This window comes from Vanellus vanellus (genome assembly GCF_965231255.1).
Source record: "Vanellus vanellus genome assembly, chromosome: 4".
NCBI lineage: Eukaryota > Metazoa > Chordata > Aves > Charadriiformes > Charadriidae > Vanellus > Vanellus vanellus.
The window spans coordinates 18950487-18976724 of NC_138909.1; the positions used below are offsets into that span (position 1 = coordinate 18950487).

Consider the following 26238-nt stretch of genomic DNA (forward strand, 5'->3'; position numbering starts at 1 on the left):
GGCAGGTCACGCAGCAATGTCTTGGAAAGGTGTGATAATTTCCTGTAACTCACTGTCACCTGCCGAGATGATTGCCAGCGCAGAGCAGGGCATTTAGCCTGCCAGCACCTCCCGGCAGGTTCAGATATGCTGCAAGATCCATTTTCTGCCTGTGCCGGAGGAGGAGCACGGTGCCTGAATTTGGTGGCAGGATAGGACTCTGTTAAATCTGCCTGATGTGCCCAGCTGTAAGCAACTCAAATCAGAGCTGTATAGCCTGCCAAGCTATCCAAATTTTTAAACCTGCTCAATTGAGAAATCATGATGCCTTCGACGTTTGAGGATGGATGAAGGAGAGGGACCAGTCCAACGACAGCTGTGTGTGCTTCTGGGCATTGCTCAGAAAGACACTCGAATTTGGCCTGTTTAAAATCTGGGGGAAGCACACAGCACATGTGTGAACACCCAAACTTTTGCCCACCTACCATGGAGTCTCGACGTCCCTTTAAACCCAGCGGTTGGGGAGGCAGTTCAGTGTATGCAGGTGTGTGTGAGTACGTTTTCCTCTCATGTGCCCTGCCTCGTGTGCTTGGTATGCTTCCCAGCCTTCTAATGTTGCTGAGCTCTTTGCATTAATGCGTTTAATGGGACTTGCCGGCTGACAGTGTGCTGCTGTTGTCGCTCCTTGCTGCCCCCTTGCCTGTCAGACATGCCTGTTACGTGAAACCAACCACATGTTTTCTCTCTCCCTACCCTTTTTCCAGAGTTTTTTGCTGAACTCGGCACAGCGACGTGCGCTCTGGCACTGAACAGTAGCATGACTGAACTGGTACGCTACACTAGACAGGGTTTACAGTGGCTGAGACTGGAAACAAATACGCCTTAACTGGTGCTCCAGGTGGTTAAGTACCTTGAACTTTTTTGCACTTTTGAAGCCTCAGAAACAGTCTGACTTGTTGAATCGTTGGATACAAAGCACCTGCAAGGGAAAATAAGTTAAGGTGGAATGGATCTGGTTACACTGGAAAAACTTTGAATGGTGTTTGTAGGGTAGCGCTTTGCTGCCTTGAAAAAGAAGAGATGGAGGAAAGCCTCGATGTTGATGGCACCTTCCTTTAAAACGACAAAGTGCAATGAATTGTCTGAATGGCTCGATGTATTGATGGTCAATAAACATTTCTATTACGAATAACCAGCAGGACAATAATCACACATGAAGAAGTGCCGACAAGAAGGAAATCTGCCTCCAGACGTTATTACGCAACATCCCACAGTCCACAACAGTTGTGTGCCCAGAAGACATGTCAGAGAAGTGTTTTTGCAAGCACGGATGCAATCTTTGGTGTCTTTGTTCCTCAGATGGCAAGTAGCAACCTCATCAGCACCGAACAGCATTATGTTACAGTAAAAACAGCAAATTGGTCTGCCTTGCCAGCTTTCCAACCTAACCCTCTTGCATTTGTCAACCAGCTGCTGTCCTGAGAATTGGGGGAAGCCACTGCCTTCAGCGCTGCAAGTTCACTTTTTAAGTCATTGCTGCTCTGGTCCTCCTCCTTGCCACACACTCGTGCACACACATGCCCTTAGCACTCGAACTATGTTACTTAGGGTCTTGCTTGGTTTAAGGCTTGTAAGCCAAACACAGCTGGGGTGCCAAAATGACCAGGTATGGTTGGAAACAGCTCTACCCCTCTTCTGTGGTGGAGGGACATTCATTGCTCACACTGAGGACTCCTTGTCCGGTTGCTTATTGTCGCTTCAATGGGTGGGGGTGGACAGCTGTACTGGGTCACCGTGGTTGCTTGGACATCGTTCTGAGTCTGAGAGGTTACACCGGGAGGAATCGCTTCTGTTTACGTGGCTGAATGTGGAACATAAGACAAATGTTGCGTTTGGATATTTGCCTGCAACCATTGCTGGTCTCGGTGAATATCTAAGAGCAGGATTTGGTACCAAAGTAGGGCATCCTTCATGTGGGAGATGACTCACTTGCTCTTTCTCAACCAAACTACAGCATGGGCCCAGCAACTTAGAAATCTGCAACTTAGACCACTGGGATCCTGCCTTAGTCTTCCCGCACCTTCAAGGGACTGTCCTTTTATGTTCACTTTATTAAAAGCCATAGTGCATTTCAGGGATAAGCTGTCCTAACCAGTGGAAGAAAGGTCCATGTCCTCCCCCTCCCCGTTTTACCTATCAAACTTCACTTGTGCTCCTTCTCCCTGGGGGAGAGACTGCTCTGAGTAAGCCAGGGACAGAGAGGGGCTCAGCATTAACTGTTTTGTTCTCAGGAAGCGCAGGGATGGCCAGCTGGCCTGAAGTCTTGATGTGCACTTTGGAGCTCAATTCCAGACTAGAGGGTCGATACCTTCTTCGGACTTTATCTTCAATCAAAGCTATTCTTAGGATCACCAGCTGAGGGGGAGGAGAGAAAGAAAAAAGCTTTATTGAACCTGAAGACCGCTGTCGGAGTCTGTCAGAACCATAGCAGAGTGTTAGGGGTAAGCATAAGGTGAAGCAGGGACATGAGTGTGTCCCCCCCCAGTACTTTCACTTGCATACACCCACCTCTCTCCCTGCTGCCAGGCCGGGTTCCCAACGGAGAGCCACTTGCTCACAGCTTGCCTGCCCCAGGGGGACCTGCTGCAACCCGCGAGGCAGGGTGTGCAACTGCTCCTGTCCTACCTCCAACTCGGTGCAGCCCGCGGGTGCACCAGGTCCTGTCCTCACCTGCCCTTTGGTCAATTTGCTGCCCAGATAGTGATAATCTGTTGTCCTGATCCTAGGAAAGCAAATGCAAGGGTGTCGGGCAAGCAAAGTTGGTAAGAAGACACCCGGTGAAGGCAGATGAACTATTGGCATTTGCTTCTTTACGGTTGGGAAAAGGCAGCATGCGCTCTGCTACCATGTGGAGGCGGTTGTGCAAGGGCTGCTCCCAGTCCCAGGGCAAATTCCCATGGGCTTCGGAGGAAAGGAGATCACGGGCAGTTCGTGTCAAAGGCATGTGGGGGCTATTTGGAGGCTCTCATTTCAAAAGCGATCTGTGGAAGCATCAATACCAAGCTACATAGCAGGAAGCTATGTTTTGTTTCAGGTCATGGAGAAGACTGTTTAAATAATAGGTAATTTTTAAAAAGCCATCATATTTCAACCTTGAGCCAGGTCAGAGGCCTGCAAAGGGTTAGGAAAGATGCTCATTGTTTTTACTTGGGCCTGTTCAGGCCTTTTAAAAAAACAAACAAAAAAAAAACAACAAAACCAAAAAAAAAACCCCAAAACAAATCACAAACAACCCCCAAACCAAAACATAGCAGTGGAGGAAATAGCATTTGCCATTAGGAAAGAAAACCATGAATCCAAGAAAAAACAGCGGTGGTGGTTGAGTCCCAGAAGGAGAGGAGGCAGCTATGGTGGCAAAGCAGCATCATTTCCATGCAATATTTACTTAGAAGAAATAATACACGTGTTGAAATTGTCTAATGTTCTATTTTTAAGATGCCATTTATTTAATAGCTGAAAGCCCCACTTACATGGAGATGAAGATTTCTTCTGTAACAGGAAGTCAAAAGTCTGACTGCAATGTCCTTGTTTTTGGTTTTGTCCTCTCCCCTCCCTCTTGGTTCCCATTATAAATCTGTACACCTTAAGCTTATTTGGGGGATGTACGTCCCTCTTGTTAATAACTTTTTTCCTGCCCTGTGTGTGATGGAGTTTCCGAAATGGTTGATTCATTCATCTGGGGAAATAAACAATAAATGAAGTAGCCTGTGTTATGAGTTGTTGCAAGAGTCCTCGTGTTCTCAGCTTTTTGTAGAGAAATTGTAATTTGCCTTTTCTCTCGGAATGGTCTTAGTGTTTCCCTTCTGAACGAGGTTTAAGGATGAATTTCTATACAAGAAATGTCTGTTTCAATTGCTCCCCTGTTTATCGCCCCTTGTCCTTTCCTTTAGGAACAAGAATGGGTGCAAATCTAGATGCTCAGAGTGGCAGGAGGATCACGCCTCAAGACATCTGCCTCCTGTCCTCCCGAAAGGGATTCAGGGAAGATTGTGCTGGGGTCAGCTTCTGAGAGCTGCCAGAGCCTGGCTCTGAGCACTCGCTGACCGGAAAATCCCACGGGTTGGTTTCATGCAGTTGAACAAGTTAAATAAGAAAACAAGGAGACAGGGCACACGAATGGCAGTTGAAGCGTGCTGCTTTGCGTGTGCCACAAAGGTGTTGCAGGGCACAGTGCTGGGAGGAAGGTCTGCTCAAGTTGAGTTCATGGATACGTTTCTGAAGTGCTGCAAGGAGGATTCACCTCAGGGAATCCCACAGGATTTCATGCCCCATGGTAGCTCTGCTTCTCATTGGTTAAGCAGGGTGGTCTCTTTGCAATGGCCTTACTCTTGTTTGGGGCTTTTCCCACTTTTTGTTTTATGTCGGGCAATGTAACTGTTCTTGGAAGAATGGTTTTTGCATCTCTCTGTGCACGATTGTGCTAAAATTCATGCATATCATTCAGGTCCTTTCTGCAATAGGCATTGCACCTAAGATGGTTGCTAATAATGGATGTGGTTTTCTAATGTAGTAAATTGTAGGGTATACTGAAACCTGTTTTAATACCCACTAGATATGTTGCTGTTACAGATGTATATAGCAATGTAGACTTTTTTTGGTCACTGCACGCTTAAAATCCCAATGGCAAAATTGGAATTGAAGTATGAATAAAAGGAAAAAATACCTAGTTAGTTAAAAAACAAAACAAAAACAAACCGAAATGTACCCAGATGAGCATCTGCTGGGATTTTTAGCTACAGACTAGACAGGAGGAGCTCGGTGGCGTGTTTGCTCAGGCGAGGTGGGACTGGGACTCGATTCACTGCCATCAATTAGTGTTTCAAGTGGCATGAAACCAGGTCAGCCCCAGGCTGATTAAAAGGTGCGTGGAGGGTAAGAAAAGAGAACGGGAAGATAGCTTGTGGTTGTGGACGTATGTATGTGGATTAAGCATCTGTGAATTTTGTTCTGGTTTCGGTGGGTCGTGAGGGGTAATTGGACACGAGCTGTCCTGTCTGCCGGCCAGGGTGGAGCTGGTTTTCCTGTGTCGCTCTCGTCCTCTGTCCCACCATTTCCTACCCCCTTGTGCCCCAAAAAGTATGTTTCACACACTCCTTGCTTGAGGCAAAAGCAAGGAGGGTTAGTTTTGGAGGTGGGAATGGAGATGGGGAGTGGAAGGAGGGATGCAGAGGAAGGGCGTGCGATGTGCCAGCAGGGAGGTCATCCAAAAGCCAGGGCGTGAGAAGGGGGAGCAGGAGGCCATGGGGCTGCAGCAGGTTTTGACCATCCTGCTCATCTTTCTGCCTTGGGGCAGCACCCCCCCTTGGCTAAAAGGGTCAAAAATATTTTGGGGTGGTTTTCCAAGAATATTTTGTTGTTGTTGTTTGGTTATTTATTGAGCCTTTATTGACCAAACCTAATTTTGCAACTGTGTTTAAGTTGAGGTTTGTTATACGTTATAGATTAGCTTGCTTTCTCTCTTTGGCTTGGCTTACCCTTTTCAAAGGCAAATGTTATTTTTGGCAGTTTCTCAGCCCTATGCTGCTCTCCAAACACTAAAATAGCCCATTGGCAGCCTGTGCTTTCTTTATATTAATTGCACTTTTACTGACCCCCGTCACTACCCAAAACCAACAGTGTTCCTGGGCCATCATCAGCATTTCTGAATGTGTTTCTGTAAACTTTGCGTTCCTGAAACAAGGACTCGTGCATGTTACAATGGCAGCGTGCGATCACTGCTGGTTTGCGATGTGTTTTGTCAAGGTACAGGGTTCCTGGAATTCCCACTGGGTTTTTCTCCTCTCCTACTCAGTATTGCTGAACTTAAGGTTTTCTTTGGGTCCAGCATTTCCTATCATAGCAATACAGCAATGTTGTCCGCTTCTGTTGAGCCAGCCAAACTGCATCCCAACCGATAGCTTTTTTCTGTTCTCTTTCAATAGTTGAAGCCGTGTATCAGCCCGTATGTGGTCTGTGGCAGCTGAAAGGTATTTCTGAAAGTTGCTCCAATCTGTGCAATTTTTTGCTTGTTACACGTGAGGTGCAGCAGGCTCTGAACTTGCTCATGAGCTTTCCTCGCTGTTCAGAGAAGAGCTAGTTAGGCTTTTGCTTTGTCTTATTTTTCCGGAGGGCGTTGGGAGAGAGAGTTGAGCAAGATGCAACCTGCAAAGCAGAGCAGGAGCTGAAGGTTTTGTGGGTGGTGTTTTCTTTGCGATGTGAATGTGTACGGTAGTGCGGTGGGCGCTGGCAGGACTCGTGTCATCAGGTCTCTGGGCAGTACGTGAATTGTGGCATGCTGGTCAAGCCACTGCCCGTCTGTTCAGCTGCCAGCCTTGCATTTCTGGGTCATTTCTGTGGGATTTCTATTTCAACTGTTACCATACAGGGTTGGGTTTTTTCTTTTTTCACCCCGCTTTAGGCATCATCTTAGAGTGTAAATAAAACTGCAATTCTCAGTGAGAACGTCCTTAAAAAGTAACTGTCAGGTTTCCTGAGCACAGAACATTGGTCTTAAATCTGTTAAATGGTCCATGTCCCGTGGGGAGTGACACGCCAGTCATCCCTCTCGCAGCAGCTCTTCCCGTGCTGGCACACCGCGGTGGCCCAGTGACGGGAGAGGTGCGACGTCTTAGAGCCCCATGGAGAAATGAGGACGCCAAACCTCTTGCAAAATGGAGGCTCCAGTGGGTAAAGATGTGCAAATAAGTGAGGGGAGGAGACTGATGTGTTTGGCTTCAGCACTGAATCCACACTCTGAGGCTTCTGTGAATTAGAAGTATCTGCCTTTTATAGTCCATGAAAAAGATAAAAATCAGATGTGTGATACAGCTTAAAAAAAAAAAAAATCTCCAAAGATACTGTGCCACCAATCTTTTGTTTGTCTTCTGTATTAAGGATGAATTGCTGCGTGTGTGTGTGTATGTATATATAAAATTAAAATATGAATTTTGACTTGTTTGTCTTCAAGTTCTTCAGATGAAAGAGATGTTGGTGAAAATTGTAAAGACGAAATTAAAAGCGAGCTGCCTGGGGGAGGGGGTGTTTCTTGTTTTGCTGAGATGTCTCGCCCTCCTCTGTGCTCTGCTCACGCACAGTTGCACAAGCACAGCCCCTGGGTGCAGCTTTGCTCGGAGGCGAGGGCTGGTGTGGCCATGCAATTTGTGATCATGCCACGCATCTTCCTTGGTATGCAGTTGCATTTCTTAAAATATTCGACAGCACAAACTTGTCACTGCCTTCACCTCATTGCCGCTTTTTTGAGGGAAGATATCAAAATGTTGCATTTCAGGTTTTTTAACCTTGAAGTTTGAAATTTGGGTGTTCATCCTGATGAGACCGTGATGATGGGATTAATTTTTGTAAGCACTACTCTGGCAAAATATTCAAGCGTGTTTCCAAATCCCATTTATTTTGCCTGAGTGTGGGGTATGTTTTACTGGCACAAGTGTCTTCAGAAGCTCTAGATACCTGGTACGTATGTATTTTCCTTTTTTCCTCTCCTCTAATGGTACATGCATAGTAGTCCGATGCTGCCCTCTGTCTTTTGGTTTATAACCCGAAAAAGAAAACAGAATTAGTCTTTTGGTTTACTGGTTCCTTTTGTCTGACAGCTTTGACCTTCTTTCGGTGAGGAAGACTTTAATTAAGGGCAGTAACTAACCTTCTGCTAAAGCCCAGTCATCAGTAGGTGTGAATCAGCAGCACATGAGTGCAGGGGGATGAATCTCAGCATAACCCCAAGGGGTTGGAGATAGCAGTGCCCCAGCTAACAACTTCAGCAGGGCTGGGCTGTGTGTTTCTGTGGCCACTGGCTTTACAGAGCAGGGCAAGTGTATGCTCACATCAGCTTTCCTTTTCCCCCTCTGAGAGGCTGTGGTGGAGGGAGTGTCGGCACGCCTTGGAGCAGCGTTGTTGGCATGCCTTGGAGCAGCGTTGGTGCCAAGGTGAAATGGGCTTTGTCTGAAAGCCAAAGTGCGTGTGTGTGCAGGCGTTGCAAGGAGGAAAAGAGAGTGTGTGGAGCCAGAGGGGCTGGCCCTTGGGGAAGCGTGAACTCGTAGATCTTTGGCGGTAATTAGATAAGATGGATTATGGTTAGCCGGTGTAGGGGTGCTCCAGCAACCACATCAGGTGTGGAGTGATTAAAAAGCAAGGAAACCAGCCTGGGGGGAAGCAGACCAAGGTGTGAGTTGCTGGGAAAGAAGCGGTGAGAGAGAGAGAGAGGCATGGCAGTCTCTCGGAGGTAAAAGGAAGACCTTGGGAACCAAATGGGAGTAGCGAGAGCAGCTAGGATGTCCACTGAGGACAGGAAGAAAGAAGGGCTCTTTGGCTCTGCTTTTCCATTCCTGTCCTTTCTGTCCTGCATTCACCAAGATTTTGGCTGGGGAGCTGGCACCTGCTTGGACAAAAGAAAAGTGAGAAGCAGGAGGAGAAAGTTGCCATGTGGCTTAACGTGCAATGACAATGTGACATCTAAATGCACTGATATTGGCAGCTGTAATGTGCTGTTTGTTTCATCTGGCGGCTGTTCATTTGGAGATCTGACTTGGACTGTGTCAGGACAGTTCACGGCTTTGCAATTACTTTCTTCCAGCAGCCCGTGCTGAGTTAGGTGTACTGAAAATGTGTGTAGGGGAAGATAATTTGCTTACGATTCTTGGCCCAAGTTAAGTCTTACCCATCAAGCAAATAAGGACACAAAAATGTTTCTCGTTGGCTATTGAACCAGAGCCAAGCCTCGCTGCCACTCCCAGGAATGGCTGTAGCTGTGTACTTGCAAGCTTAGACTATTAATTTTCAAGACCGTTAATTTAATAAGCATGAGAGAAATTATCCTGTGGGACGCTGCCAGGTAGCAGGGGCGCTTCAGAAGTCAGGCAGGCAGCCGTAGCCACGCACGCGTGCATTCTCTTCATCACAGCCCAGTGTACATGTGTCTTATTATCTCTGTCAGGACGCTGGCTGCCGCACCACCTGATGTAGGTTGTGTGCACTCATTGAAAGATTGAGTCACCATTTCAGTGCAAAACTTATGGCAGGTGTGTATCTGCATGGGCTTTTTGCTTGAAGTGATGGAACACCATAATCCCTGCAGACCAGACGAGTCAGATGGCAGAAATTACAAAGCTGCCTGTTGACTTTGTGTGTGTGTGTGTGTGTGTGTGTGTGTGTGTGCTGGAACATGTTGAAAATGAAACTGGAATCCAAGGAATTGCGTTAAAATGCCGTGAAGTGGCAGCAACACCAACCATGCTGACAGAGCCAGGAAAGAATTACAAATATAAGGTTCATCTCCTGGCTAAGAGTGCTTTATTTGCTGCCAGTTCCAGTCAAGAGAACATGCAAAGGTTCAGAAAATAAATACAGATGTGGTAAAAGCAGCCAGCAAAAAAATTTAAGTGGAGCGTCTGGAATAGAGTACTTGGGTTTGCAGAAATGTGCACTGCAGCGGTGTTCAAAATAGTTTTAAAAGCAGTTTCAGCCTAAATGAAGATAGAAAGCCCCATTTAACTGTGGGACTAATATGGAGTTACGGACTTTCCAAGCATTTGTTCTACTTAAGCTTGACCAGGTTAATTGGCTGAATTTTTATCACCCGATGACAACTTATTTGTAAAATGGGTCTCCGTGTCATTTGGTGTCGCAGCCGTGGTCCCATCACACAAGATCACACGGCGCATCCTGCAGCAGTCTCAGCAGACGGAGCAGACAGGCAGCAAACGAGGGAAACACAACCGCTTCTGTTTCTCATTGTGGTTCAGGGCGGTTACGTTGGGCTGGAGTTGTTGGGAAGCTGCGCCATCAGGGTTGCATTTTGAGCACTCAATTTCATCTTTAACAAACCTTTCTTTACTTAGGAGTTTCCCCGAGTCGACGGGGCCTGCCCCCGTTCCTCAGTGCTTGCGGTTTGTAGATGGTTTTGCCTGTTGACAGGAATTTTCTCATGCAGCTCATTTCTAACTCCTATAAGAGGTGGAATCACTCCAGAGTCAAAATGTTGTTGCAAGTGGCGGTGAGACACAGAACTGAGGTCATGCAGTTGGGATGCAGGAAGGCATCCCGACTTTAGGGAAGTGCATACACAAGCTCAGAGCAGCAAAGTAATCTCATAAAATTTCCTGGGGCTTTGACAGTCTTACTGCTGCTGGATTGTCTGCATCTCTCTTGCTGGCACTTGAATGCAGTCGGATTGAGCACAGAGTGCTGGTTTCAGAGCCTGCTGCAAGTCATGCTGGTGGCAACTGTGCTTTTATTTAATTACCTTCCCACTGCTCTAAAAAAAGTGTCTTACCAAGACAAGGAGCAAGAAAAGTTCCTGGGTTCTGATGAGTAAATTGTGCCTGATGTGTTCAGTCTCCCTACGTGCGTGCATGCTGCGAGGGTTAAGAACGCTGACGCTGGAATAACTGCCTCCGGATCCCACTGTAGGTGAAAGCAGATCCTGGAGACAGACACGGGATCCCTCCAGCGCCTGGCTGGCATCCTTGTTACCTCCTGCTTCCCTGCAGCAGCCCGAGGCAGTGGGTTGGTTGCCTGTTGGTTGTGCTGCGTAAACACAGGGTGCGCGCAAACCCTCTGCGAACGCTTGGTTGGTTGCAGGGCTGCATCCCCCTCTACAGGCAGACGTTTGGGTGAAATAATTTTCTCTCCACCCCTGTTCAAACAGGCGGAAATAGTCTTTCCGATGGGATTAAGAGTGCATGCGTGTATTTTGTTTATGGTTTAAAATATGCAAGTAGCACATGCGTTGCCTTCTAAAGTCTTCTGTCCACGTCTGAATGTTTTAGCAGTTTTGCTGCAAGCGTGGCTCTCTTAGGAATGAGATGGCTTTGGGGAACGGCAATATTAAAAAGTAATCAAAGCTGTGAAAGTATAACCAAATTCTCACAACCCTCTTTGAATGTAAACAATAAGGTATGAATTTAAGATTATTTTGAGAAGACATGATTTACAAAATTGAAATAAACACGAATACATGCAAGATCCTTGCATCATCATGGTGTTATGGCGTGTCCTGAAAAAATACAATCAGAAATTACTATTTGAATGTAGCAAACGGAAACCTGACTTAAAGAGAAATCTTTGTCTTTGTATTGATCTTCCATACGTAAAAGTGCTCAGACTAAAATGTCCTGAAGACAAACACAACGCGTGGCCCTTGGCAGCCGTACGGTTTGGAAGGAATTGGGAAGCCACAGTCCCAAGTCCTGAGGTGAGGAGCAGCGGCGTGCGTGAAGGCTGCTGTGAGGCAGCAGGAGAGCTGAGATGGGAGGCGACATGTCCCAGAAGCTGGGGCGGCAGCAGGGTGACCCGTAAGCACTGGCTGCGCACCAGTGTGACTGGAGATACAGGGCCAAGGGGGCTGGTCGGGAGTGGTCGAGTCTGGTCTTGCTCCTCCCAGAAACCCATGACGGTGTTCAAATCAGCAGGCTGGAAACTTGGACGTGAGTAACTGTGACCGCACTTGATTCTTACAAACTGATTTTTTCTATGTGTTTAAAGGATGTTCTAACGGACATCTTTGGGTTCATGATTTTTATGGGTCAGTTCAAGGCTTTTAGGTGCAGGAAAAACATTAACAGAAGCAGTAACAATTTGGGATTCGGGATGATTTGGGATCAGATGTTGCATCTAAACATGATGCACGATTTCCTGAGCTTGGATGTTTAAATACTTTGCTATAGCAAATCCCGAGTTTAGTTCTAAATTAGACGATGCGGTGGGAGTTAGGGCCTGCTGCCACTGGAGGGCTGCCTCACCACGGGGAGCCAGGGTGGGCTACATTCTCCCCTCAGCCTTGGGGGGGTGGGGTACTTCTTTGTCATCATTATCCTGTTGCCAGTAAGAAGAAAAACGAGTTTGCTGGTGTTAAATGACGAGGGCTTTATATGCAGGTAAGTCATTACTTTGTTGCCACAGTAATCCTACGCTTTTTTAAATTTTTGATATTTTGACATCATTATCACATTTCCAGCAATAATGTTTCTAAAAACAGTTCTGCACAAAATATTTGTAGTTCTGGTGCTATCTCAGATTAATAACGCAGGATTTTCTCTGCTGACAAAGGTTTCCGGTTGGGAATTATACTCTGCAGAAACCAAAAAAGACTCATTGTTTTAACCTTTCCCCACAATAGCATGCTCCAGTCATGCTAGAAACAAGGTGCTTTGAAGTACAAATGTTTTATTGCAATGTTTCATTATTTACAGTACCGTCCACTTTGTCCCTGGGTGCTACCAAAGTGCAAAGCCATTTGAAACAGAAAAGCTAAATGATAGTAACTCAACAGCGAAACGTGATTGTACCTTATGGTCGTACTGCCCTGCCTCTTCCCTGGTACTGCGTGCAGAGAAGTTTGCTGCTCTCCCTCGTCACTTGGAACAAACTTTGGTCACAAAGGATTGTCAGTTGTCGGTCTGTTCGCGGTGATGCAGGAACAGCAATGTGCAGTCTTTCCAGCTGGACGTTACTTGGAATACAGGGCTTCTGAATGCGTAACAACAGAACTTTGTACACAACACTGTCAAGTTCATATTTCAATTTTTCGTGTAAGTACTGGTTTATTTCCAATTCTTTTTGTTGCTGATTCTCTTTGGCTTATAGAAGCTTTAAGTCATTTGTTTTGAGGCTTAACTATCTTAAAAGAGCCTGTACCTCTAGAATTACCACTGAGTTGCTACTGGCTACTGAAAATGGACATGTCATCTCCTAGAACTGCATTTAAAGGTCTTTACAGAATACTGCAACTTTTACCGTACGTTTCCATTTTGTATAAAAATGGTGACTCGGACACCTCTGAAGCTGACATTTTCACACACTGCCATCTTAAAGTAGGACAAATTACACTCGTTACTTCAGGAATGACCCCTCAACAGAAACTTGCCTTTGGGGGGGTAGTTACTACAAATTTTATTTGAAGACTTGAGAATCCCAGTATTCTAGTGGGTAAGCTCAGGTCAAGAATCTTTTCAGCTTTCTAACGAGTATATTAGCTTGAGAAAGTACATTGAAAGACAGGTTTCAGACCAAGTACCTGCTATTTCCACTGCTGCCAGCAGTCCCTTCGGACATGGGCAGTGAACTTCTCTGCTCCACTTCTCTTAGTGTGCAACAGGGATGTCGTTACCTTCTAAAACTTGAGACGCTTTGTGTTACAAAGCTCTTACACAATTAGGAAATGTTTAAGACTACATTCCCGAAAATAAGTTACATTAAATGGCACTCGAGTCCTTCAGAAAATGCGTAGCAGGGCTGTTGGGTAAGGCTCAGCAGTACTAACTGCTGCTCTCTCTCCTCACCCCATGCCTGGTTTACAGTTCAATAATGAGTCCCTGTACCAGTTGCCTCAAATGATTCTGAAATTACAGCTTCTCAAAAATGGGATGATTGCAGCTCTTGGCAGGTTTTCTCCTGTGAGTTATACTTTTATTCCATGTTTTCACAGACTTTTCCGTATCACTACTGATAGAAAGCCACCAAAAGCTTTACAGTTGCAGGAGGTAACATCTTCACAAAGAAAATGTATTGTTTGCATTTCTTAACCTACCATACAAAACACGGTGTTTAAAAGCTCCGCAGTGCCTCCCTTCCTATCGTTCCTCTGGAATTTGGAGGAGGCAGCAGAGCTCACATGCAGTCAACAACATTGCTGGATCCTTGGCCCACGTCCCGGATCTGGCTGCTGAGACAAGAGCACACAGCCACGCCTGCCCCTGCCCTGCAGTGTGACACAGGGCCGACGAGTTCCCACCTAAAGAAGATGGCAGAGGAAAAAAAAAAAAGAAAAATAAGTTCCCGTTCTTTCTGAGCAAGCGGAAAGTATTTCTTTTCTGTGTCTGAAATTCTATTATACAGCCTAGTTATATAGTCTGTGCAAAATATACCTTGCTAGTTTATGCTCATTATTTGTCTGGTAAATTTAGTGCAAAATCGGGTTGAAACAACCAGAATAATGTAGATTCTTATTGAGCGAAGGGAAGAGAACAAAGGACGGAAAGAAGGAGGAGGAGGTAGTGCTCTAATATTTACAAGAAGAACCTAATGGCATAAGCAGCACTCCTGCATCGCTAGTCATGGATATTACTCAATTATTACCAGGAAACAATAGATAGAATCCTGCTGCGCACTACTTGTATTATGTTGCGTTTTCATATAGGCAGATTTCATTGGCCTATTAAGCCAAATAAAAAAATTTAAATTACCTATTCACTATGGGATCAAATGCTTCCACCGTGTTCAGGTACGCGTTGCCATTATGACCTCCAACTGCAAAAATTTTACCCATCAGGGTCGCTATGCCAACACCACCCCTCGGAGTTGTAAGCTCTGCTACGTATTCCCATTTGTTACTGCGTGGGTCAAACCGCTCCACTGAGCTCAGTGGAGAGTTGTCATCAAAGCCACCTGCAAAGAATAATCATATTATCAGTTTTTAGCCACTTCTAGTGCTGACGGATATCTAGGACTGGCATTATCAGGCTATTCTCAGCATTCAGTGGGCTAGTGTCCAGCTATGTTTCTTTAAATGAATTTTACAAGCATCTAAGAATTAACCTAACAGCTCTCCCTCCTTTCACCATACAAGCATCACCAAGAATGTCAGTTTTCTTCTACTCAAGTTGCAAAGAGAGGGGAGATTTCTATTATTTTTCTCCTTGAATTCATCTTATGCATAGTTACAATGAAATGGCTTCTAATTTGGAATAGAAAAAAAAACTAAGACCAGTAAAAGGATGGTCCTGATCTTATTTTGCACTTAAGCAAAACGCACTCTTGCGATGTTTTTGAATTACGGCATTGCTGAATACTTGAGTAGGAAAAAAATCCTCAAGTAAGACTTCAGTGATGTATTCCCCTTGCTGGGGCAGCTGTCAGAGCAGCGTTTTACTTGAAGCTTTTTAAATTGCTTATGATAATACACAAGGCAGAGCTCTAACTATGACTATGACATACCTACCTGGCATCTTCCTCCCTTAGGAAAGCGGGTAAATGCAAGGTAGAGCGGAACACGACAGGCCTGGGACAACAGGCTGTGAAATAAGTGTAATCACTATGCAATAAAGCTACTGTTGTCTACACTCAGAACTAGCGCGCTTTAAAAGTGTGTGAATTTAAGAATCATTTTTCTAAAAGGAAACAACATTAGTGAGTCTCGAGAGGATTTTCTATATAGACATACTGTCCTGAACCCTGAAATGTGGGTTAGGAACTGCTTTTTATTTCCTCACTAATACACCTTCATTTAAGCATGCTCTGGTTCTGCTTGCTTGCTTCTCTTGCCCAAGAATGGAAAGTACAGGTCAGGTCTATCTGTTCCTCTGGCAACAGCCGCCTCTTCCAAATGCCAGTACTTGGCAGAAACAGCACTACAACATGCCGCATCTCTACTCACCAACAACGTACAAGCAGCCGTGGAGCTCACTGACACTGTTACCAGCTCTTCGCTGACCCATCTCTTTCACTTCTATCCACTTATCCAAATGGGGATCGTATTTCTCCACACTGGAAAGAGATGCTACACCATCATTGCCACCCACAGCGTAAACATGGTTCTGTTGTATAGAGAAAGATTATTTGTAATGAATATATTCTTACTCAGCTTTTCATAAGCAATGTTAGGAAAACATGGTACATACACACAGTCCTAATTATTTACTTTTATTTAAGAATTCCAACAACAGACTTAATTATCTAACTTGTAAACGCTGTCTTCCTGTTAAAGAAGTTAAACAGTTACGTAGTGTTGCAGATATTTTGCAGAGTATACACGGCGACGGGGGCATTAAAGTGCAGGTGCATTCAGTGCCTTTAAACATAATAACCATGACAAACCAGAGTCTTCGGAATGACACATGAAGCGTTAGCCTGATGTTGTTAGAAGGGTCCTGGTACTTGCTCCCAGTCCCTCAACTGCTGTTGAAACAGGGAGCGCAGTTCCGTTTGATCTGAGTATTATCCTAAATATCCTCATCTTTTGCACAGCTCAGTAGGATTTTGATGACCAGAGGTGCTAAGACCTACCAGCTGCATTTTGTTCAAAATCCTGTGTTCTGCCTTGTAAAAGCAGATGGGAAAAGCAGTTCAGTTCCTCAGATGGCCTCAACTTGGGAGGAAACAGTCACTTACCACAAGGGCTACGGAGCCAACTCCTCCCCTGGGAGCGTTCATTGGGGCGACTGCACTCCATCGATCAGAATCAATGTCATATCTTTCCACATCGCTGAAGCAAGTGTTGTCATCTAAACCTCCTATTGCGTAAATGGGGCCACCAAGGGAGGCAAGAGCAATTCCTCTCCTAAGAAAACCACAGGATCAACACCTCAGTGCAAGTCCTTAAGGAAAAGGAATGGGAAAGACACATCAAGTGCAATGTTACCTGACTGGTACCTGTTTCAAACTATGGGGGAAAAAGTAATGAAAATGTTAAAAGTGAAGTTTATAATAAATAATGACCAGTAACTGCGGCTGGCCCTCTGTACACCTGCATCAGTCTTGCAGCTTTATCCTGAAAGTCTTTCGTATGTTTGCATCCTCCCGTGAGAGGGGCTCTAGAGTTTTATCTTGACTTCACCGCAGCTTTCCCAGGCACCTCTACGTTATTGTGTGATCCATGAACAGGACTGTTGCAGCTAGAATATTTCTAGACTGCAAAAAGACAAAGCTCCTGTTTAAAGAATAAAGGCAGGGGGACGCGGAATACTGTTTTGACTGAATGTCACCCAAGACCCAAGTCTTCTAATTACACGCTTAGATATATGAGGTTAGCTTAGCTATGTGATTTCTTGGTACTGAATTTTACGCCTCCTATTTTGTTTTATTGAAGAACCACATTTTGTTTTATGGAGAACCAAAACCTGCTGGTTTTAACTTTGCTGGTATAGCTGCTGCTACAATCTGGGAATGATTTTTTTGGGGGGTGATATTAATACATATTAAAAGCAAGCCTGCGCTGGATATTAGATGAGTGAACTCTAGAAAGATTTAGTTACAATTTCTTCCATTCTCTTCTTTTTTATTAAGTCTGTGTTAAAATAGTTGTCAGATTTTTTTCTACTGAATCTACAATTATGAGAATACAATCAGTATTACAAAATGCAAAGTATGGTCTAGACTCATTAGAAGCATTAAGTTTCTGCTTTAAGTACCAAGACAGGTGATTCACCATTTCACTGAGAACATTCTTGCCTCATTACACAGAGGGCAGGTGCGAAGATACCAAGGCAGGAGCAAGGGATGCACAGTCTTTCTACAGAACACACACTGGGGAGATACCCTGACCTTATCTTGCATTGCCTCACCAGGTAACATAGATGGCATCAATGGTGGCAGTTTTTTCTCACCTAAGTATTCGGACACCATGTCCATGAATGGGAGGAATGGAGCGTAGCCAAGGCACAGCAGCCCTTCCATTTACCAAGGTACTGAGTAAGAAATGTCACAGAAATCTAGGGCTGATGCTTGCAGAGAATATGCCCTGTGGTGGTGGCAGTAGGGAGGAGTAAGAAGCTCCTTCTGGGAGTCTGGGTCTTTTACTTTGATTATGTCACAGCTACAAATAGCTTGAGGACTTAGCCGTGTTCAGTAGTTCACTCCTGCTTGTACATGATGCTTTTAGAAACAACAAATAACAAAACAGAACGTAGAATTCAAGAGGTTGATTTAAATGACAGCGGAAACAAAAAATTACCCATCTGTGACTCCTTAAAAGAATCCTAAATGTCAAAAGGCAAGAAAAAGCCTCAATCTGACTTTAAGTGTTTTAGTGCGTCTGGCCTTTTGTGGCAAAAACATAGGCAGCATGAAGGTTTCCTGGGCATGAAGAATTTCACTGTGACTGTTCACTGGCAGTTATCTTGCTCATTCTTAAAAAGCGCAAAAAACCCACAGAAGTCTATCAGTTTCAAGTTCTTTATCGGGCATAGCAGAAATGCCCTAGATACGGGAATGTAAGCACAGCTGGAGTAGAAGAGCTCTCTGCTCCAGAAGCCAGGCCCCCAAGAAAGAAAAGAATAGTGACAAAAGAAAGCCAAAGTGTAAACGTAACCAATGTTACCAGCCAGGGCCTCTCCCTAGAGAGAGAGAGATATTATGCAGTTTTGCACTGAAATAGTATGTTACACACAACGTTGTGTTTCTGAAAATATGTGATGTATGCAAGTATGTGATGCAAATTTGTATTTGCTTTACAGCTAGTAAATAAAGGTGTTTGATAGCATAAAGCCCCAAAATAGGAAAAAAAAAAAACAAACCCAAAACTAAAAATAGCACAGTTTGGAAACCCAAATAAAGACAGGACAGACATGGTGTTTTTCAGCGTCAGCAAGAAATTATTTATCGCAGACTAGGACTTAAAATTTGGATCACGTACCTCTTTGTGTTCATTGATGCCTTCATCATCCACTTGTTTGTGAGAGGATCAAATACTTCCTCAAATAAAGGTTAAAGTCTTCAAATGTTTTCAATATCAAGATTTTAGTAAGTACAGACTTTATATTTTTATATGCTGTACTCAACCAGAGATCTGTTTCTAACTTGGACTTTTATACAAAGCTTGAGATATGTAGACAAAAAAATCTTCCCATCACTTGAGTACTGCAGGTCAGATCAGTTTTGGACATTTATATCAGTCTCTCCAGATTTTCTGGGGGGAGGGGGGAAATCTCTGTTCTGCTGCAGCAACACAGGAGCTACCGTTTACAAGGAGAAGTTGCATCATGGGTGCTAAGCTGCTCTGGACTGCACGGACCTGGTTTCAGAAGATGGAGACCCAAAAATAAAGTTAGGTCTGTTCTTGGAAGATTTACGGTCTTAGTGACTTGCCTGTATGGAGTTAAGTATGAAGGGAGCTAGTATGAGTACTAGCAAATTCTCGGTGACTCTGCTGTGTAAGGCTATTTTTTTGTAAACGGGTTAAAAAAAAATTAAATCGCCTATTAAGAGAAGAGGCTATGTACCGTTCATAGAATCATAGAATAGTTGGGGTTGGAAGGGACCTTTAAAAGGTCATCTAGTCCACCCCCCCTGCAATGAGCAGGGACATCTTCAACTAGACCAGGTTGCTCAGAGCCCTGTCCAACCTGACCCTGAGCGTTTCCAGGGATGGGGCATCTACAACCTCTCTGGGCAACCTGTTCCACCACCCTCATTGTAAAAAATGTCTCCTTATATCTGGTCTAAATCTTCCCTCTTTTAGTTTAAAACCATTACCCCTTGGCCTATTGCAACAGCCCCTATTAAAAAGTCTGTCCCCATCTTTCTTACAAGCTCCCTTTAAGTATTAAAAAGCTACAGTAAGGTCTCCCCAGAGCCTCTTGCAGGCTGAACCACCCCAACTCCCAGTTCACAGTAATATCTTTTCAGTAAGCATGCTCTCAGATTGTTTCAGAATCACAAACCCCTTCGTGGGGAAGAAGCCTTACTAAATTGAAGAATATCCAACAGGTAAGCCATTGGAAGACAGATTTATTTATTAAAAGTACCGATTCCACCAAAAGGAGCAAACAAGTGCCTTTAGAATAGCATTACTGACCTCCCACAGAGATCACACCCACGTGCCTTCTCCTGCTGTTCATTTCAGGGCCGAAGAACCAGTTGTTCTTACTGATAGAGTAACATTCAATGCTGCGAAATGGGTCACCAGATCCACCTCTACCACCGACACAAAACAACACACCTGAAGAAGACAAAACAGGTTTCCAGAAAAATAGCAGGAAGATGGGGGATAAAGTTGTACAGCAGAGTGAACTGAAACTTATGTAGTTCGGGAGAAGTCATATTTCACTTCAGGGGGCACAGTCATTGCCCTGCGTAACTGGGTGCTGGATTTTGCCTTTGCTTGGCATGCTGTTATGGCAATTAACTATCTATGCTGATGCAAAAATATGCATTTAAAATGCATATTTTAAATATGCTTTTTGTGATTTTTTGCTCAGGGAGATAAACATTGTTAAATATAAAAACGTAAAAATTCGGATTTGCAGTCTAATATTCATCACTCACTTTTGGTGTAGGTTAGCCAAAGAGTTTAAAAGTTAGCTCAACCTTCTCGTGCCAAAAGATAAGTGTCCACTGTTGTCGGTATAGCTGTGAGCATGCTGCCTGGTCACAACATACTTAACAGTTCTAGCTTTAATACAGATAGAGCCAATCAGGATAAATAAATAATGCTTTAAAGAAAGAAAATGACAGCTAAAGTTCTGCTAGGACAATGCAGCACACTAGCTAATTACCAGAGAGGTACACAACGGCTTTCCCAGTTTTGCATTAAGTCATTAACAACCATTTCTACCAAGCTACCTAACCCTGCACAGACGCACCGCCTTTTCTCCACACCACTCCCTATGGGATAATCAGACACACATTTAATTACCAGCAGTCTGCTTCCTTGGTGTTGTGCGAATGGAGTACTCAAAGTCTGGCACTGCCCTGCTGCTCAGGTGAAGGTGGTAGTTTCTTGCTTCATCCAGCAAATCCCTACATTTTAGATTCTGCTTGACAATCTCTTCCTTTGCCACAACACCCATAAGGAAACAAATGGGCAAGAGAGGCAGCCGTACCTGACAGAAATGAACACAGTTGGAGTAACTGGCTGAACTGACTGAGTCTCACCATTTACAGTGACGCAAGCATAACAGATGGCAGCTTCTGAGCCAGCTGCCAGCCCCACGCTCTTCACTAAAAAGGGAGGCGTTCATACTTTTTTTCCAGAATAACAGCGATACGAACAGTTCTTTTTAGTGACAAACGTTTGCTACAAGCCTTTGCATTTAAGCAGCGGTGGAGAACTGCCCCTTGGCCCAGGCTGAGCGGAGGAAGAAGTGCCGCTGCCTGTACTGCAACTGCACCTGCCTGATGTGATGCAGGCAGCATCCGTGACTGTACCAGGATAGCCCGTGTCAGGTTAGTCTGCTGAGGGGGTGAATTTTCAGCTCATTGCTATGCCAGTATAAGAGGGCTTTTGCTAGAATGGCTGATTTTCTTTGGGTGGCAAGTCAAAGAGGAAACACTATCAGCACGAACTAAGTGTCTGTCTATTAAGGAGGTATTGATAGTGCAGTAACACCTTTCTCTAGTGTGGACTTGACAGACTACAGGATTAAAAAAACCCCAACGTTGAGAGCTAATTGTTTCCTTCCCCAAATCCTTCCTGTGGTTCCCTAGCAGAGAGCTGGTGAGCAGGCTGAGGAAAGAAAGGCTCCTTCTGGGTAAGGCTATAGGTGGTCACTGCCCAGAGCAATCCCCAGCGACAGGGCACATCTGAAATAAGGTCAGCCTCTCCAAGGCTGCCTTGAAATGTCTTCCTCCCCACAGTCACTTATTTCAGCAAACCGTTCATTTGTCCTTTTGAGAGAAACAGTGAGGAATATGAAGTACAATCGGGTGCAAAGGTGGGACAGGTGTTAGCAGGGGGGACTGAAGCAAACCAGCATCTGACTTCCTAAGGTTTGGAATCGATGCTGTCAGGCGCCTCCCAGTTAGCTCAGCAGCAATTGTGAAGTCCAGTATCTCCAGTGCTTCTCAGAGCAGCAAAAGGGTGCTGTTACATGGCTGACACATGTCCCTGCCTTGAAGTAAGCAAGTGTTTCTACCAGTTCTTCCTTACCCGCTTGCTTTCAGTCCCACTTCTTCCTTTACTTTGGCCTGTCTTGGTTTTGGCCGATTAAAAGCACAGCCATAGCCCTGCTCATAGACTCATGAGGCAAGTGATGCGGTAAGAGCACAAGGATGACAAATTCAGAACCTCATGATGACAGCGCAACCCCTAAGGCTGATTATGATGTGGATAATAACTATCGCGAAGCCCAGTCATGTTTTCTGCTAGCAATAATGTCCAAATCACCTGATGGCTCCGTATACTCTGGCAAATAACCCATATTTACAGGAAGGGGTTTACTTTTTCATTGTTTCATTCTAGACTGGTTACCATGAATAAAACAAAGATGTTAATCTCATCTACTTGTACACCTGGGTAATAATGAAGGTTTTTTTAAATCTCAAATTATATTGCCTATAAATTTAATTATAGTGTACTAAAGAAGGAATTTTTCTACCAAAACCATCATGCTAGTCTAGATGAAACTGAAAGTTTTGGGAAGACAGTTAATAAACAGTTGTGATCTTTTACCAGGAAAGGTGAAAAATGATGCATGAAGACAATGACAGCAGTATTCTAGTGGGCCTCTCTTTACTCACATGATGCCAATATTAGCACTTCTGCTGAATGCAAAACATTCAAGCTGGAGTTCAGTGACAACTGAAATGGCACAGTTGATCCTACCTGCTAAGATTCACAGGGCATTTTGCAGTGCACAGCATGTACCACCCTCCTCCCCAGCACAGGTTCTCTATACCTGTCTCAAATACTGTATTTTAAATTCCCATAATCAACGCATACGGAGCTTGAATAACTGACGTACCTAACGCTTTGACAGGAGGAGGTCCGATGGGTGTTTAAATAAGTTCAGCTAAGTGACCTTTTGATACCCGTATGTGTTTCTTTCAGAAGCGGTGGACTCTCATCAAGTCTAGATCATTAAACTGCTAACTCCTACAGGTAACCAGCAGTGCTAGCCTAGTGAGCATTAAATGGTCTAGCATATGTTTCCTAGCCTGCTTATAGGGCTAACATGTCTTGGTCTTTTGTTAATTAAATATAGGAACATTCTAGAAGTAGCACAACTTGATATGACACATCTCCGTTACAGTTTTACTCTCCTAGACACGTAAAAAGCTCCTCAACAGCTTTGCTCTCTTTTCTTAAGTACAAACACTTACCAGCAAGGGAAGTGAGTGTTTCAGGCTGTAGTAGTATCAAACCAAGTGAAGTGATGGCTTTATGTACTCTACTATGTGTAAATCTAAGAATTTTCTGCTCTAACACAGATGCAGCTTTTTGTTGGCTCCCCACTCCCCAGCCACGAGCATGTAGTGAGTACTCATCTCACAAGAGAAACTGAAGAATATGACTTCTTCCTGATATTCTACTGTTAACTCACAACTGCGAATACCAGAGGAGGTGCCAACTGCCGAGAACAATTTTCATCATGAGATCTACCCAAGGACAAACAGTTGATTAGACAACAAAACCAGTGACAAGACAGGCACACGGCGCCTCAGCCTGCCCTACCTGTGCAAGTATTTCATCCAGCCACGTCGCATGATGCTGTGGATTGGCTAGCAGCCACTTGATAGCAGCGTTGTAAACTTGCTTTTCGTTTTCAATATTCAGGTCACTGGAGGACAGGAGTTTATGGAGGTGCTGTGGTGACACACTCACAAAGTCTTCGCACTCCACCACTTCTGTAAAGTGTTCGCAAGCATACTGATCAGCCATGTCCATCAAGTCAATGCGGTTGTGACTCTCCGCAAATGCCCTGACTGCCAGGCAGTTGGAGGGATGGAAGTGCAGCTTCATGTATTCACAGCACGCCTTTGCTACCAGTTCCACCTGAAGAATGCAAGCAGCGTACAAGAGAGGCTGGACGTTATCCACTGTCAGAGTAATCCGGGAGGAGTACACAAACTTCACCAGGTCTTCTATTGCATCACCATCAAAGTCCCTGATCTCAATCAATGTCTGCTTGGCTTCAGCCATTTCCGAAAGAAACATGGCTCTAAAGTAAGGTATAACACAAGCTAGCACCAGTGTGTGGCAGGAGATAAGCTTTGGACCAACCTGAAAAAAAAGAAGAAAATAACCCTCAGTCTTTCACTGGAATGTCAGTTTTGGCTACAATAGGACGGACAGTTAAGCCGAAATAAGAATCCTGAACTCAATATGCATTGAGCTACTGTATTTTGTTCAAGCAAAATAACTCCATCTGCCCTGTACTTCTGACATCAGATCAATGTATCCCAAGCAGGTCTGAGTTGTAACTTGGTCACCAGAGTAGGGCAAGGCCGTAACACAAAGAAGCAATAGCACTGATGCACTGAACTTGCTTTTCTTTAAGAGGCGTGTCCTATTTCTTAAATGAAACATCCTTAGGAACCTTCTAGATGCATCTTGGAGACAGGAGGAGACTGCCAGGCACTTGTTTCTTTTATGTGTATTTCAGAGACTTTGCAGGGCGGGGAGGGTGTAAATTGTAAAGCGACATTTTTAGACAACCTAATTTAAACCTCTGGACTTTTACTAATGTTGAGGAATTTATAATTCTCTATATTAGCAGCAAATTCATGTAAAACGGCAGTAATAACAGGTATTACAGGGATTATTAAAAGTTACCAATCACTTCACGATTTTTAGCAGTTGTTCAGCCACAAAAGATAGAGTATTCCCCATAAAGAGGAGGTATTTTTCAAAATTCCGATCAGAAAGCACAAAACAGTCTTTTCACTTATAAAATTCTAGAATTCAACTATGTTAAGAGAATGTAGGTAGTGAAGGTAAAGGAACAATCCACTACTTATTTGCGTTACAGGAGTGCTTTCTTACAGCCTTTGTCATTCATCAGTCTGCGCTAACAAAGGGATGGCTGAGTTAAGCAACCGGTACTCCTGGCAGACTCAAATTACATCTTCATTTTCAGATGAAGGCGTTAAAGTGAGCGGTCTTGCAATGTAAAAATAAAAAAAGGGTGGGATATTAAATTATAAAGGATAATTTGGAGTTTTTTCTATCTCTGATTCAACACACAATTTCTCTACCCTTTTTAAAAGTGTGTGTTATCAACACAAGTGTAACCTGCCTGGTGAGCAGTAAGTCGAGGCTACAAGGAGCTGAAATTGCACAGTTACATACTGATCAACTGTGGGAACCTGCTTAGAAGGCAATTTGGGTGAGGTCGAAGTCATGCACGTCCTCTCTTGGACTGTTAGCATCTTAAATGTTTACATTTCTGTTGTAAACTTCCTAAATAAAAAAAAAAATACAAACACCTAGATAGAGATGCTTCAGATCCAACAGGTATTCTATGCTTTCCATACCCCTGCCCAAATTCACAGCCACCTCCAGCATACGTATTCATAGCTTAATCTTCAGGCTGTTAAATGCAATGGATGTGTGACAATATCTCCTTTAGTGTAACATCGCAGAGCTCTCCAGCTTCAAAGAACTGAAGGAGAGAGCTGTGAAAATCCTTCCAAGCCTCATTTGCTTCAAATACAAAGATGTCATCTTCACCGTCACTGTTGGAAGACCTAGGCTGCTGCTGCTGCTGCTGTTGCTGCCGCCTTTTTCCCTTTATCAGATGTTGTTTTGCCTGCTCTGGAACCATGGATTCTGAAGCCATTGGCTGTTTCTTCTTGCACTGTGTCCATCTTCAAAAATTCATGCCAAGACAAAATCCAGCCCATCAGGAGTCAAATCCTAAAATGCAGTTAAATTCTGTTCATGTTCCTGTTCGGAAAAAAAAAACAAAACCCAACACAAAAAATGATGAGACATTAGGTACTGGTAGTACCTAACAATTTGGTTACATGTTATAAATACTACCTATAACCTTACTTGGGGAAGGTGGGAGGAGAAAGCAGGGAAAAAAGACCCACAGTCAAGAACCCTACGCAGGTACCTTTAGGAAAAGCCATTGTTTGTGAACTTGTTGCCCACGCTTCTTGAAAAAAAGACAAGAAAAAGAAAAGGCAAGGATGTATCCTCCAACATTCCTGATCTCACTGCTGTGGATGGCAGAGGAACAAAAGCGACACGGCCCACACACAACCGTGTTTCTTTGGTCCTTAAATAGCATCTCTCATCACTGCTGCCATAGACAAACTATTGATCTGACCCCGATGGGTATTTTGTACATACTTATTACTCAGCTTTCCTCGGTCTCTTAAAAAGCTAAAGCAATCCTTAAGTGTTTTATGCATTTATGCAAATGTAAGCAAAATATAAAAAGCTTCTACACAATTAGAGAACAAGAATTTACACTTACAGAAAAATCTTGGAATGAAAATGATTTCCTTTTATCTAGCAACCTTATTAATCCAACAGATTGATAATTAAAGCATGACAATGAGGAGCAAGTTTGCTCCTGCTTGCTAGCTTTTATTTTATACTGTTTACCCAGCTTAGCTGAAGATATTTAAGGTGTCTAAGTTTTATACAGCTCGGACTAAAGGAATTGTAGCCATACTAACATCATAGCTTTCCCAGGGCTGAAAGACAAATCAGGGATACCACAGACAATGGGGAGAAGGTTTTTTCTGCTTCTGCCACTCGACTATTTTACTCTTCCTGCTACTGTGAGCTTCAGTTAGGTTAAGATTTAAGTCCAGCTT

At 44.1% G+C, this 26238-nt stretch overlaps 3 protein-coding genes across 3 annotated transcripts in view; 2 read left to right on the forward strand and 1 right to left on the reverse strand.

Moving 5' to 3' along the window:
- LOC309671203 (AF4/FMR2 family member 1-like) overlaps window positions 1-1124 on the forward strand; it is a gene marked incomplete at its 5' end in the record, with an annotated part of 34583 nt that extends 33459 nt beyond the window's left edge. Inside the window, one exon of the mRNA XM_082482408.1 lies at window positions 744-1124. Within this exon, the coding sequence (XP_082338534.1) occupies window positions 744-865 (122 nt within the window). The 3' untranslated portion in view covers window positions 866-1124. The remainder of the gene's footprint in view (window positions 1-743) is intronic.
- LOC309671545 (kelch-like protein 8) overlaps window positions 1-26238 on the forward strand; it is a gene marked incomplete at its 5' end in the record, with an annotated part of 659404 nt that overhangs the window by 183178 nt on the left and 449988 nt on the right. The window lies entirely within an intron of this gene.
- Window positions 12890-25247, reverse strand: LOC309671204 (kelch-like protein 8; the record flags this gene model as incomplete). The annotated part of the gene is made up of 9 exons (XM_082482409.1): window positions 12890-13765; window positions 14217-14418; window positions 15407-15566; window positions 16141-16309; window positions 18383-18435; window positions 19548-19687; window positions 20384-20570; window positions 23141-23689; window positions 25032-25247. 9 exons carry the CDS (start codon window positions 25245-25247, stop codon window positions 13642-13644), a joined length of 1800 nt encoding a protein of 599 aa, XP_082338535.1. The 3' UTR covers window positions 12890-13641.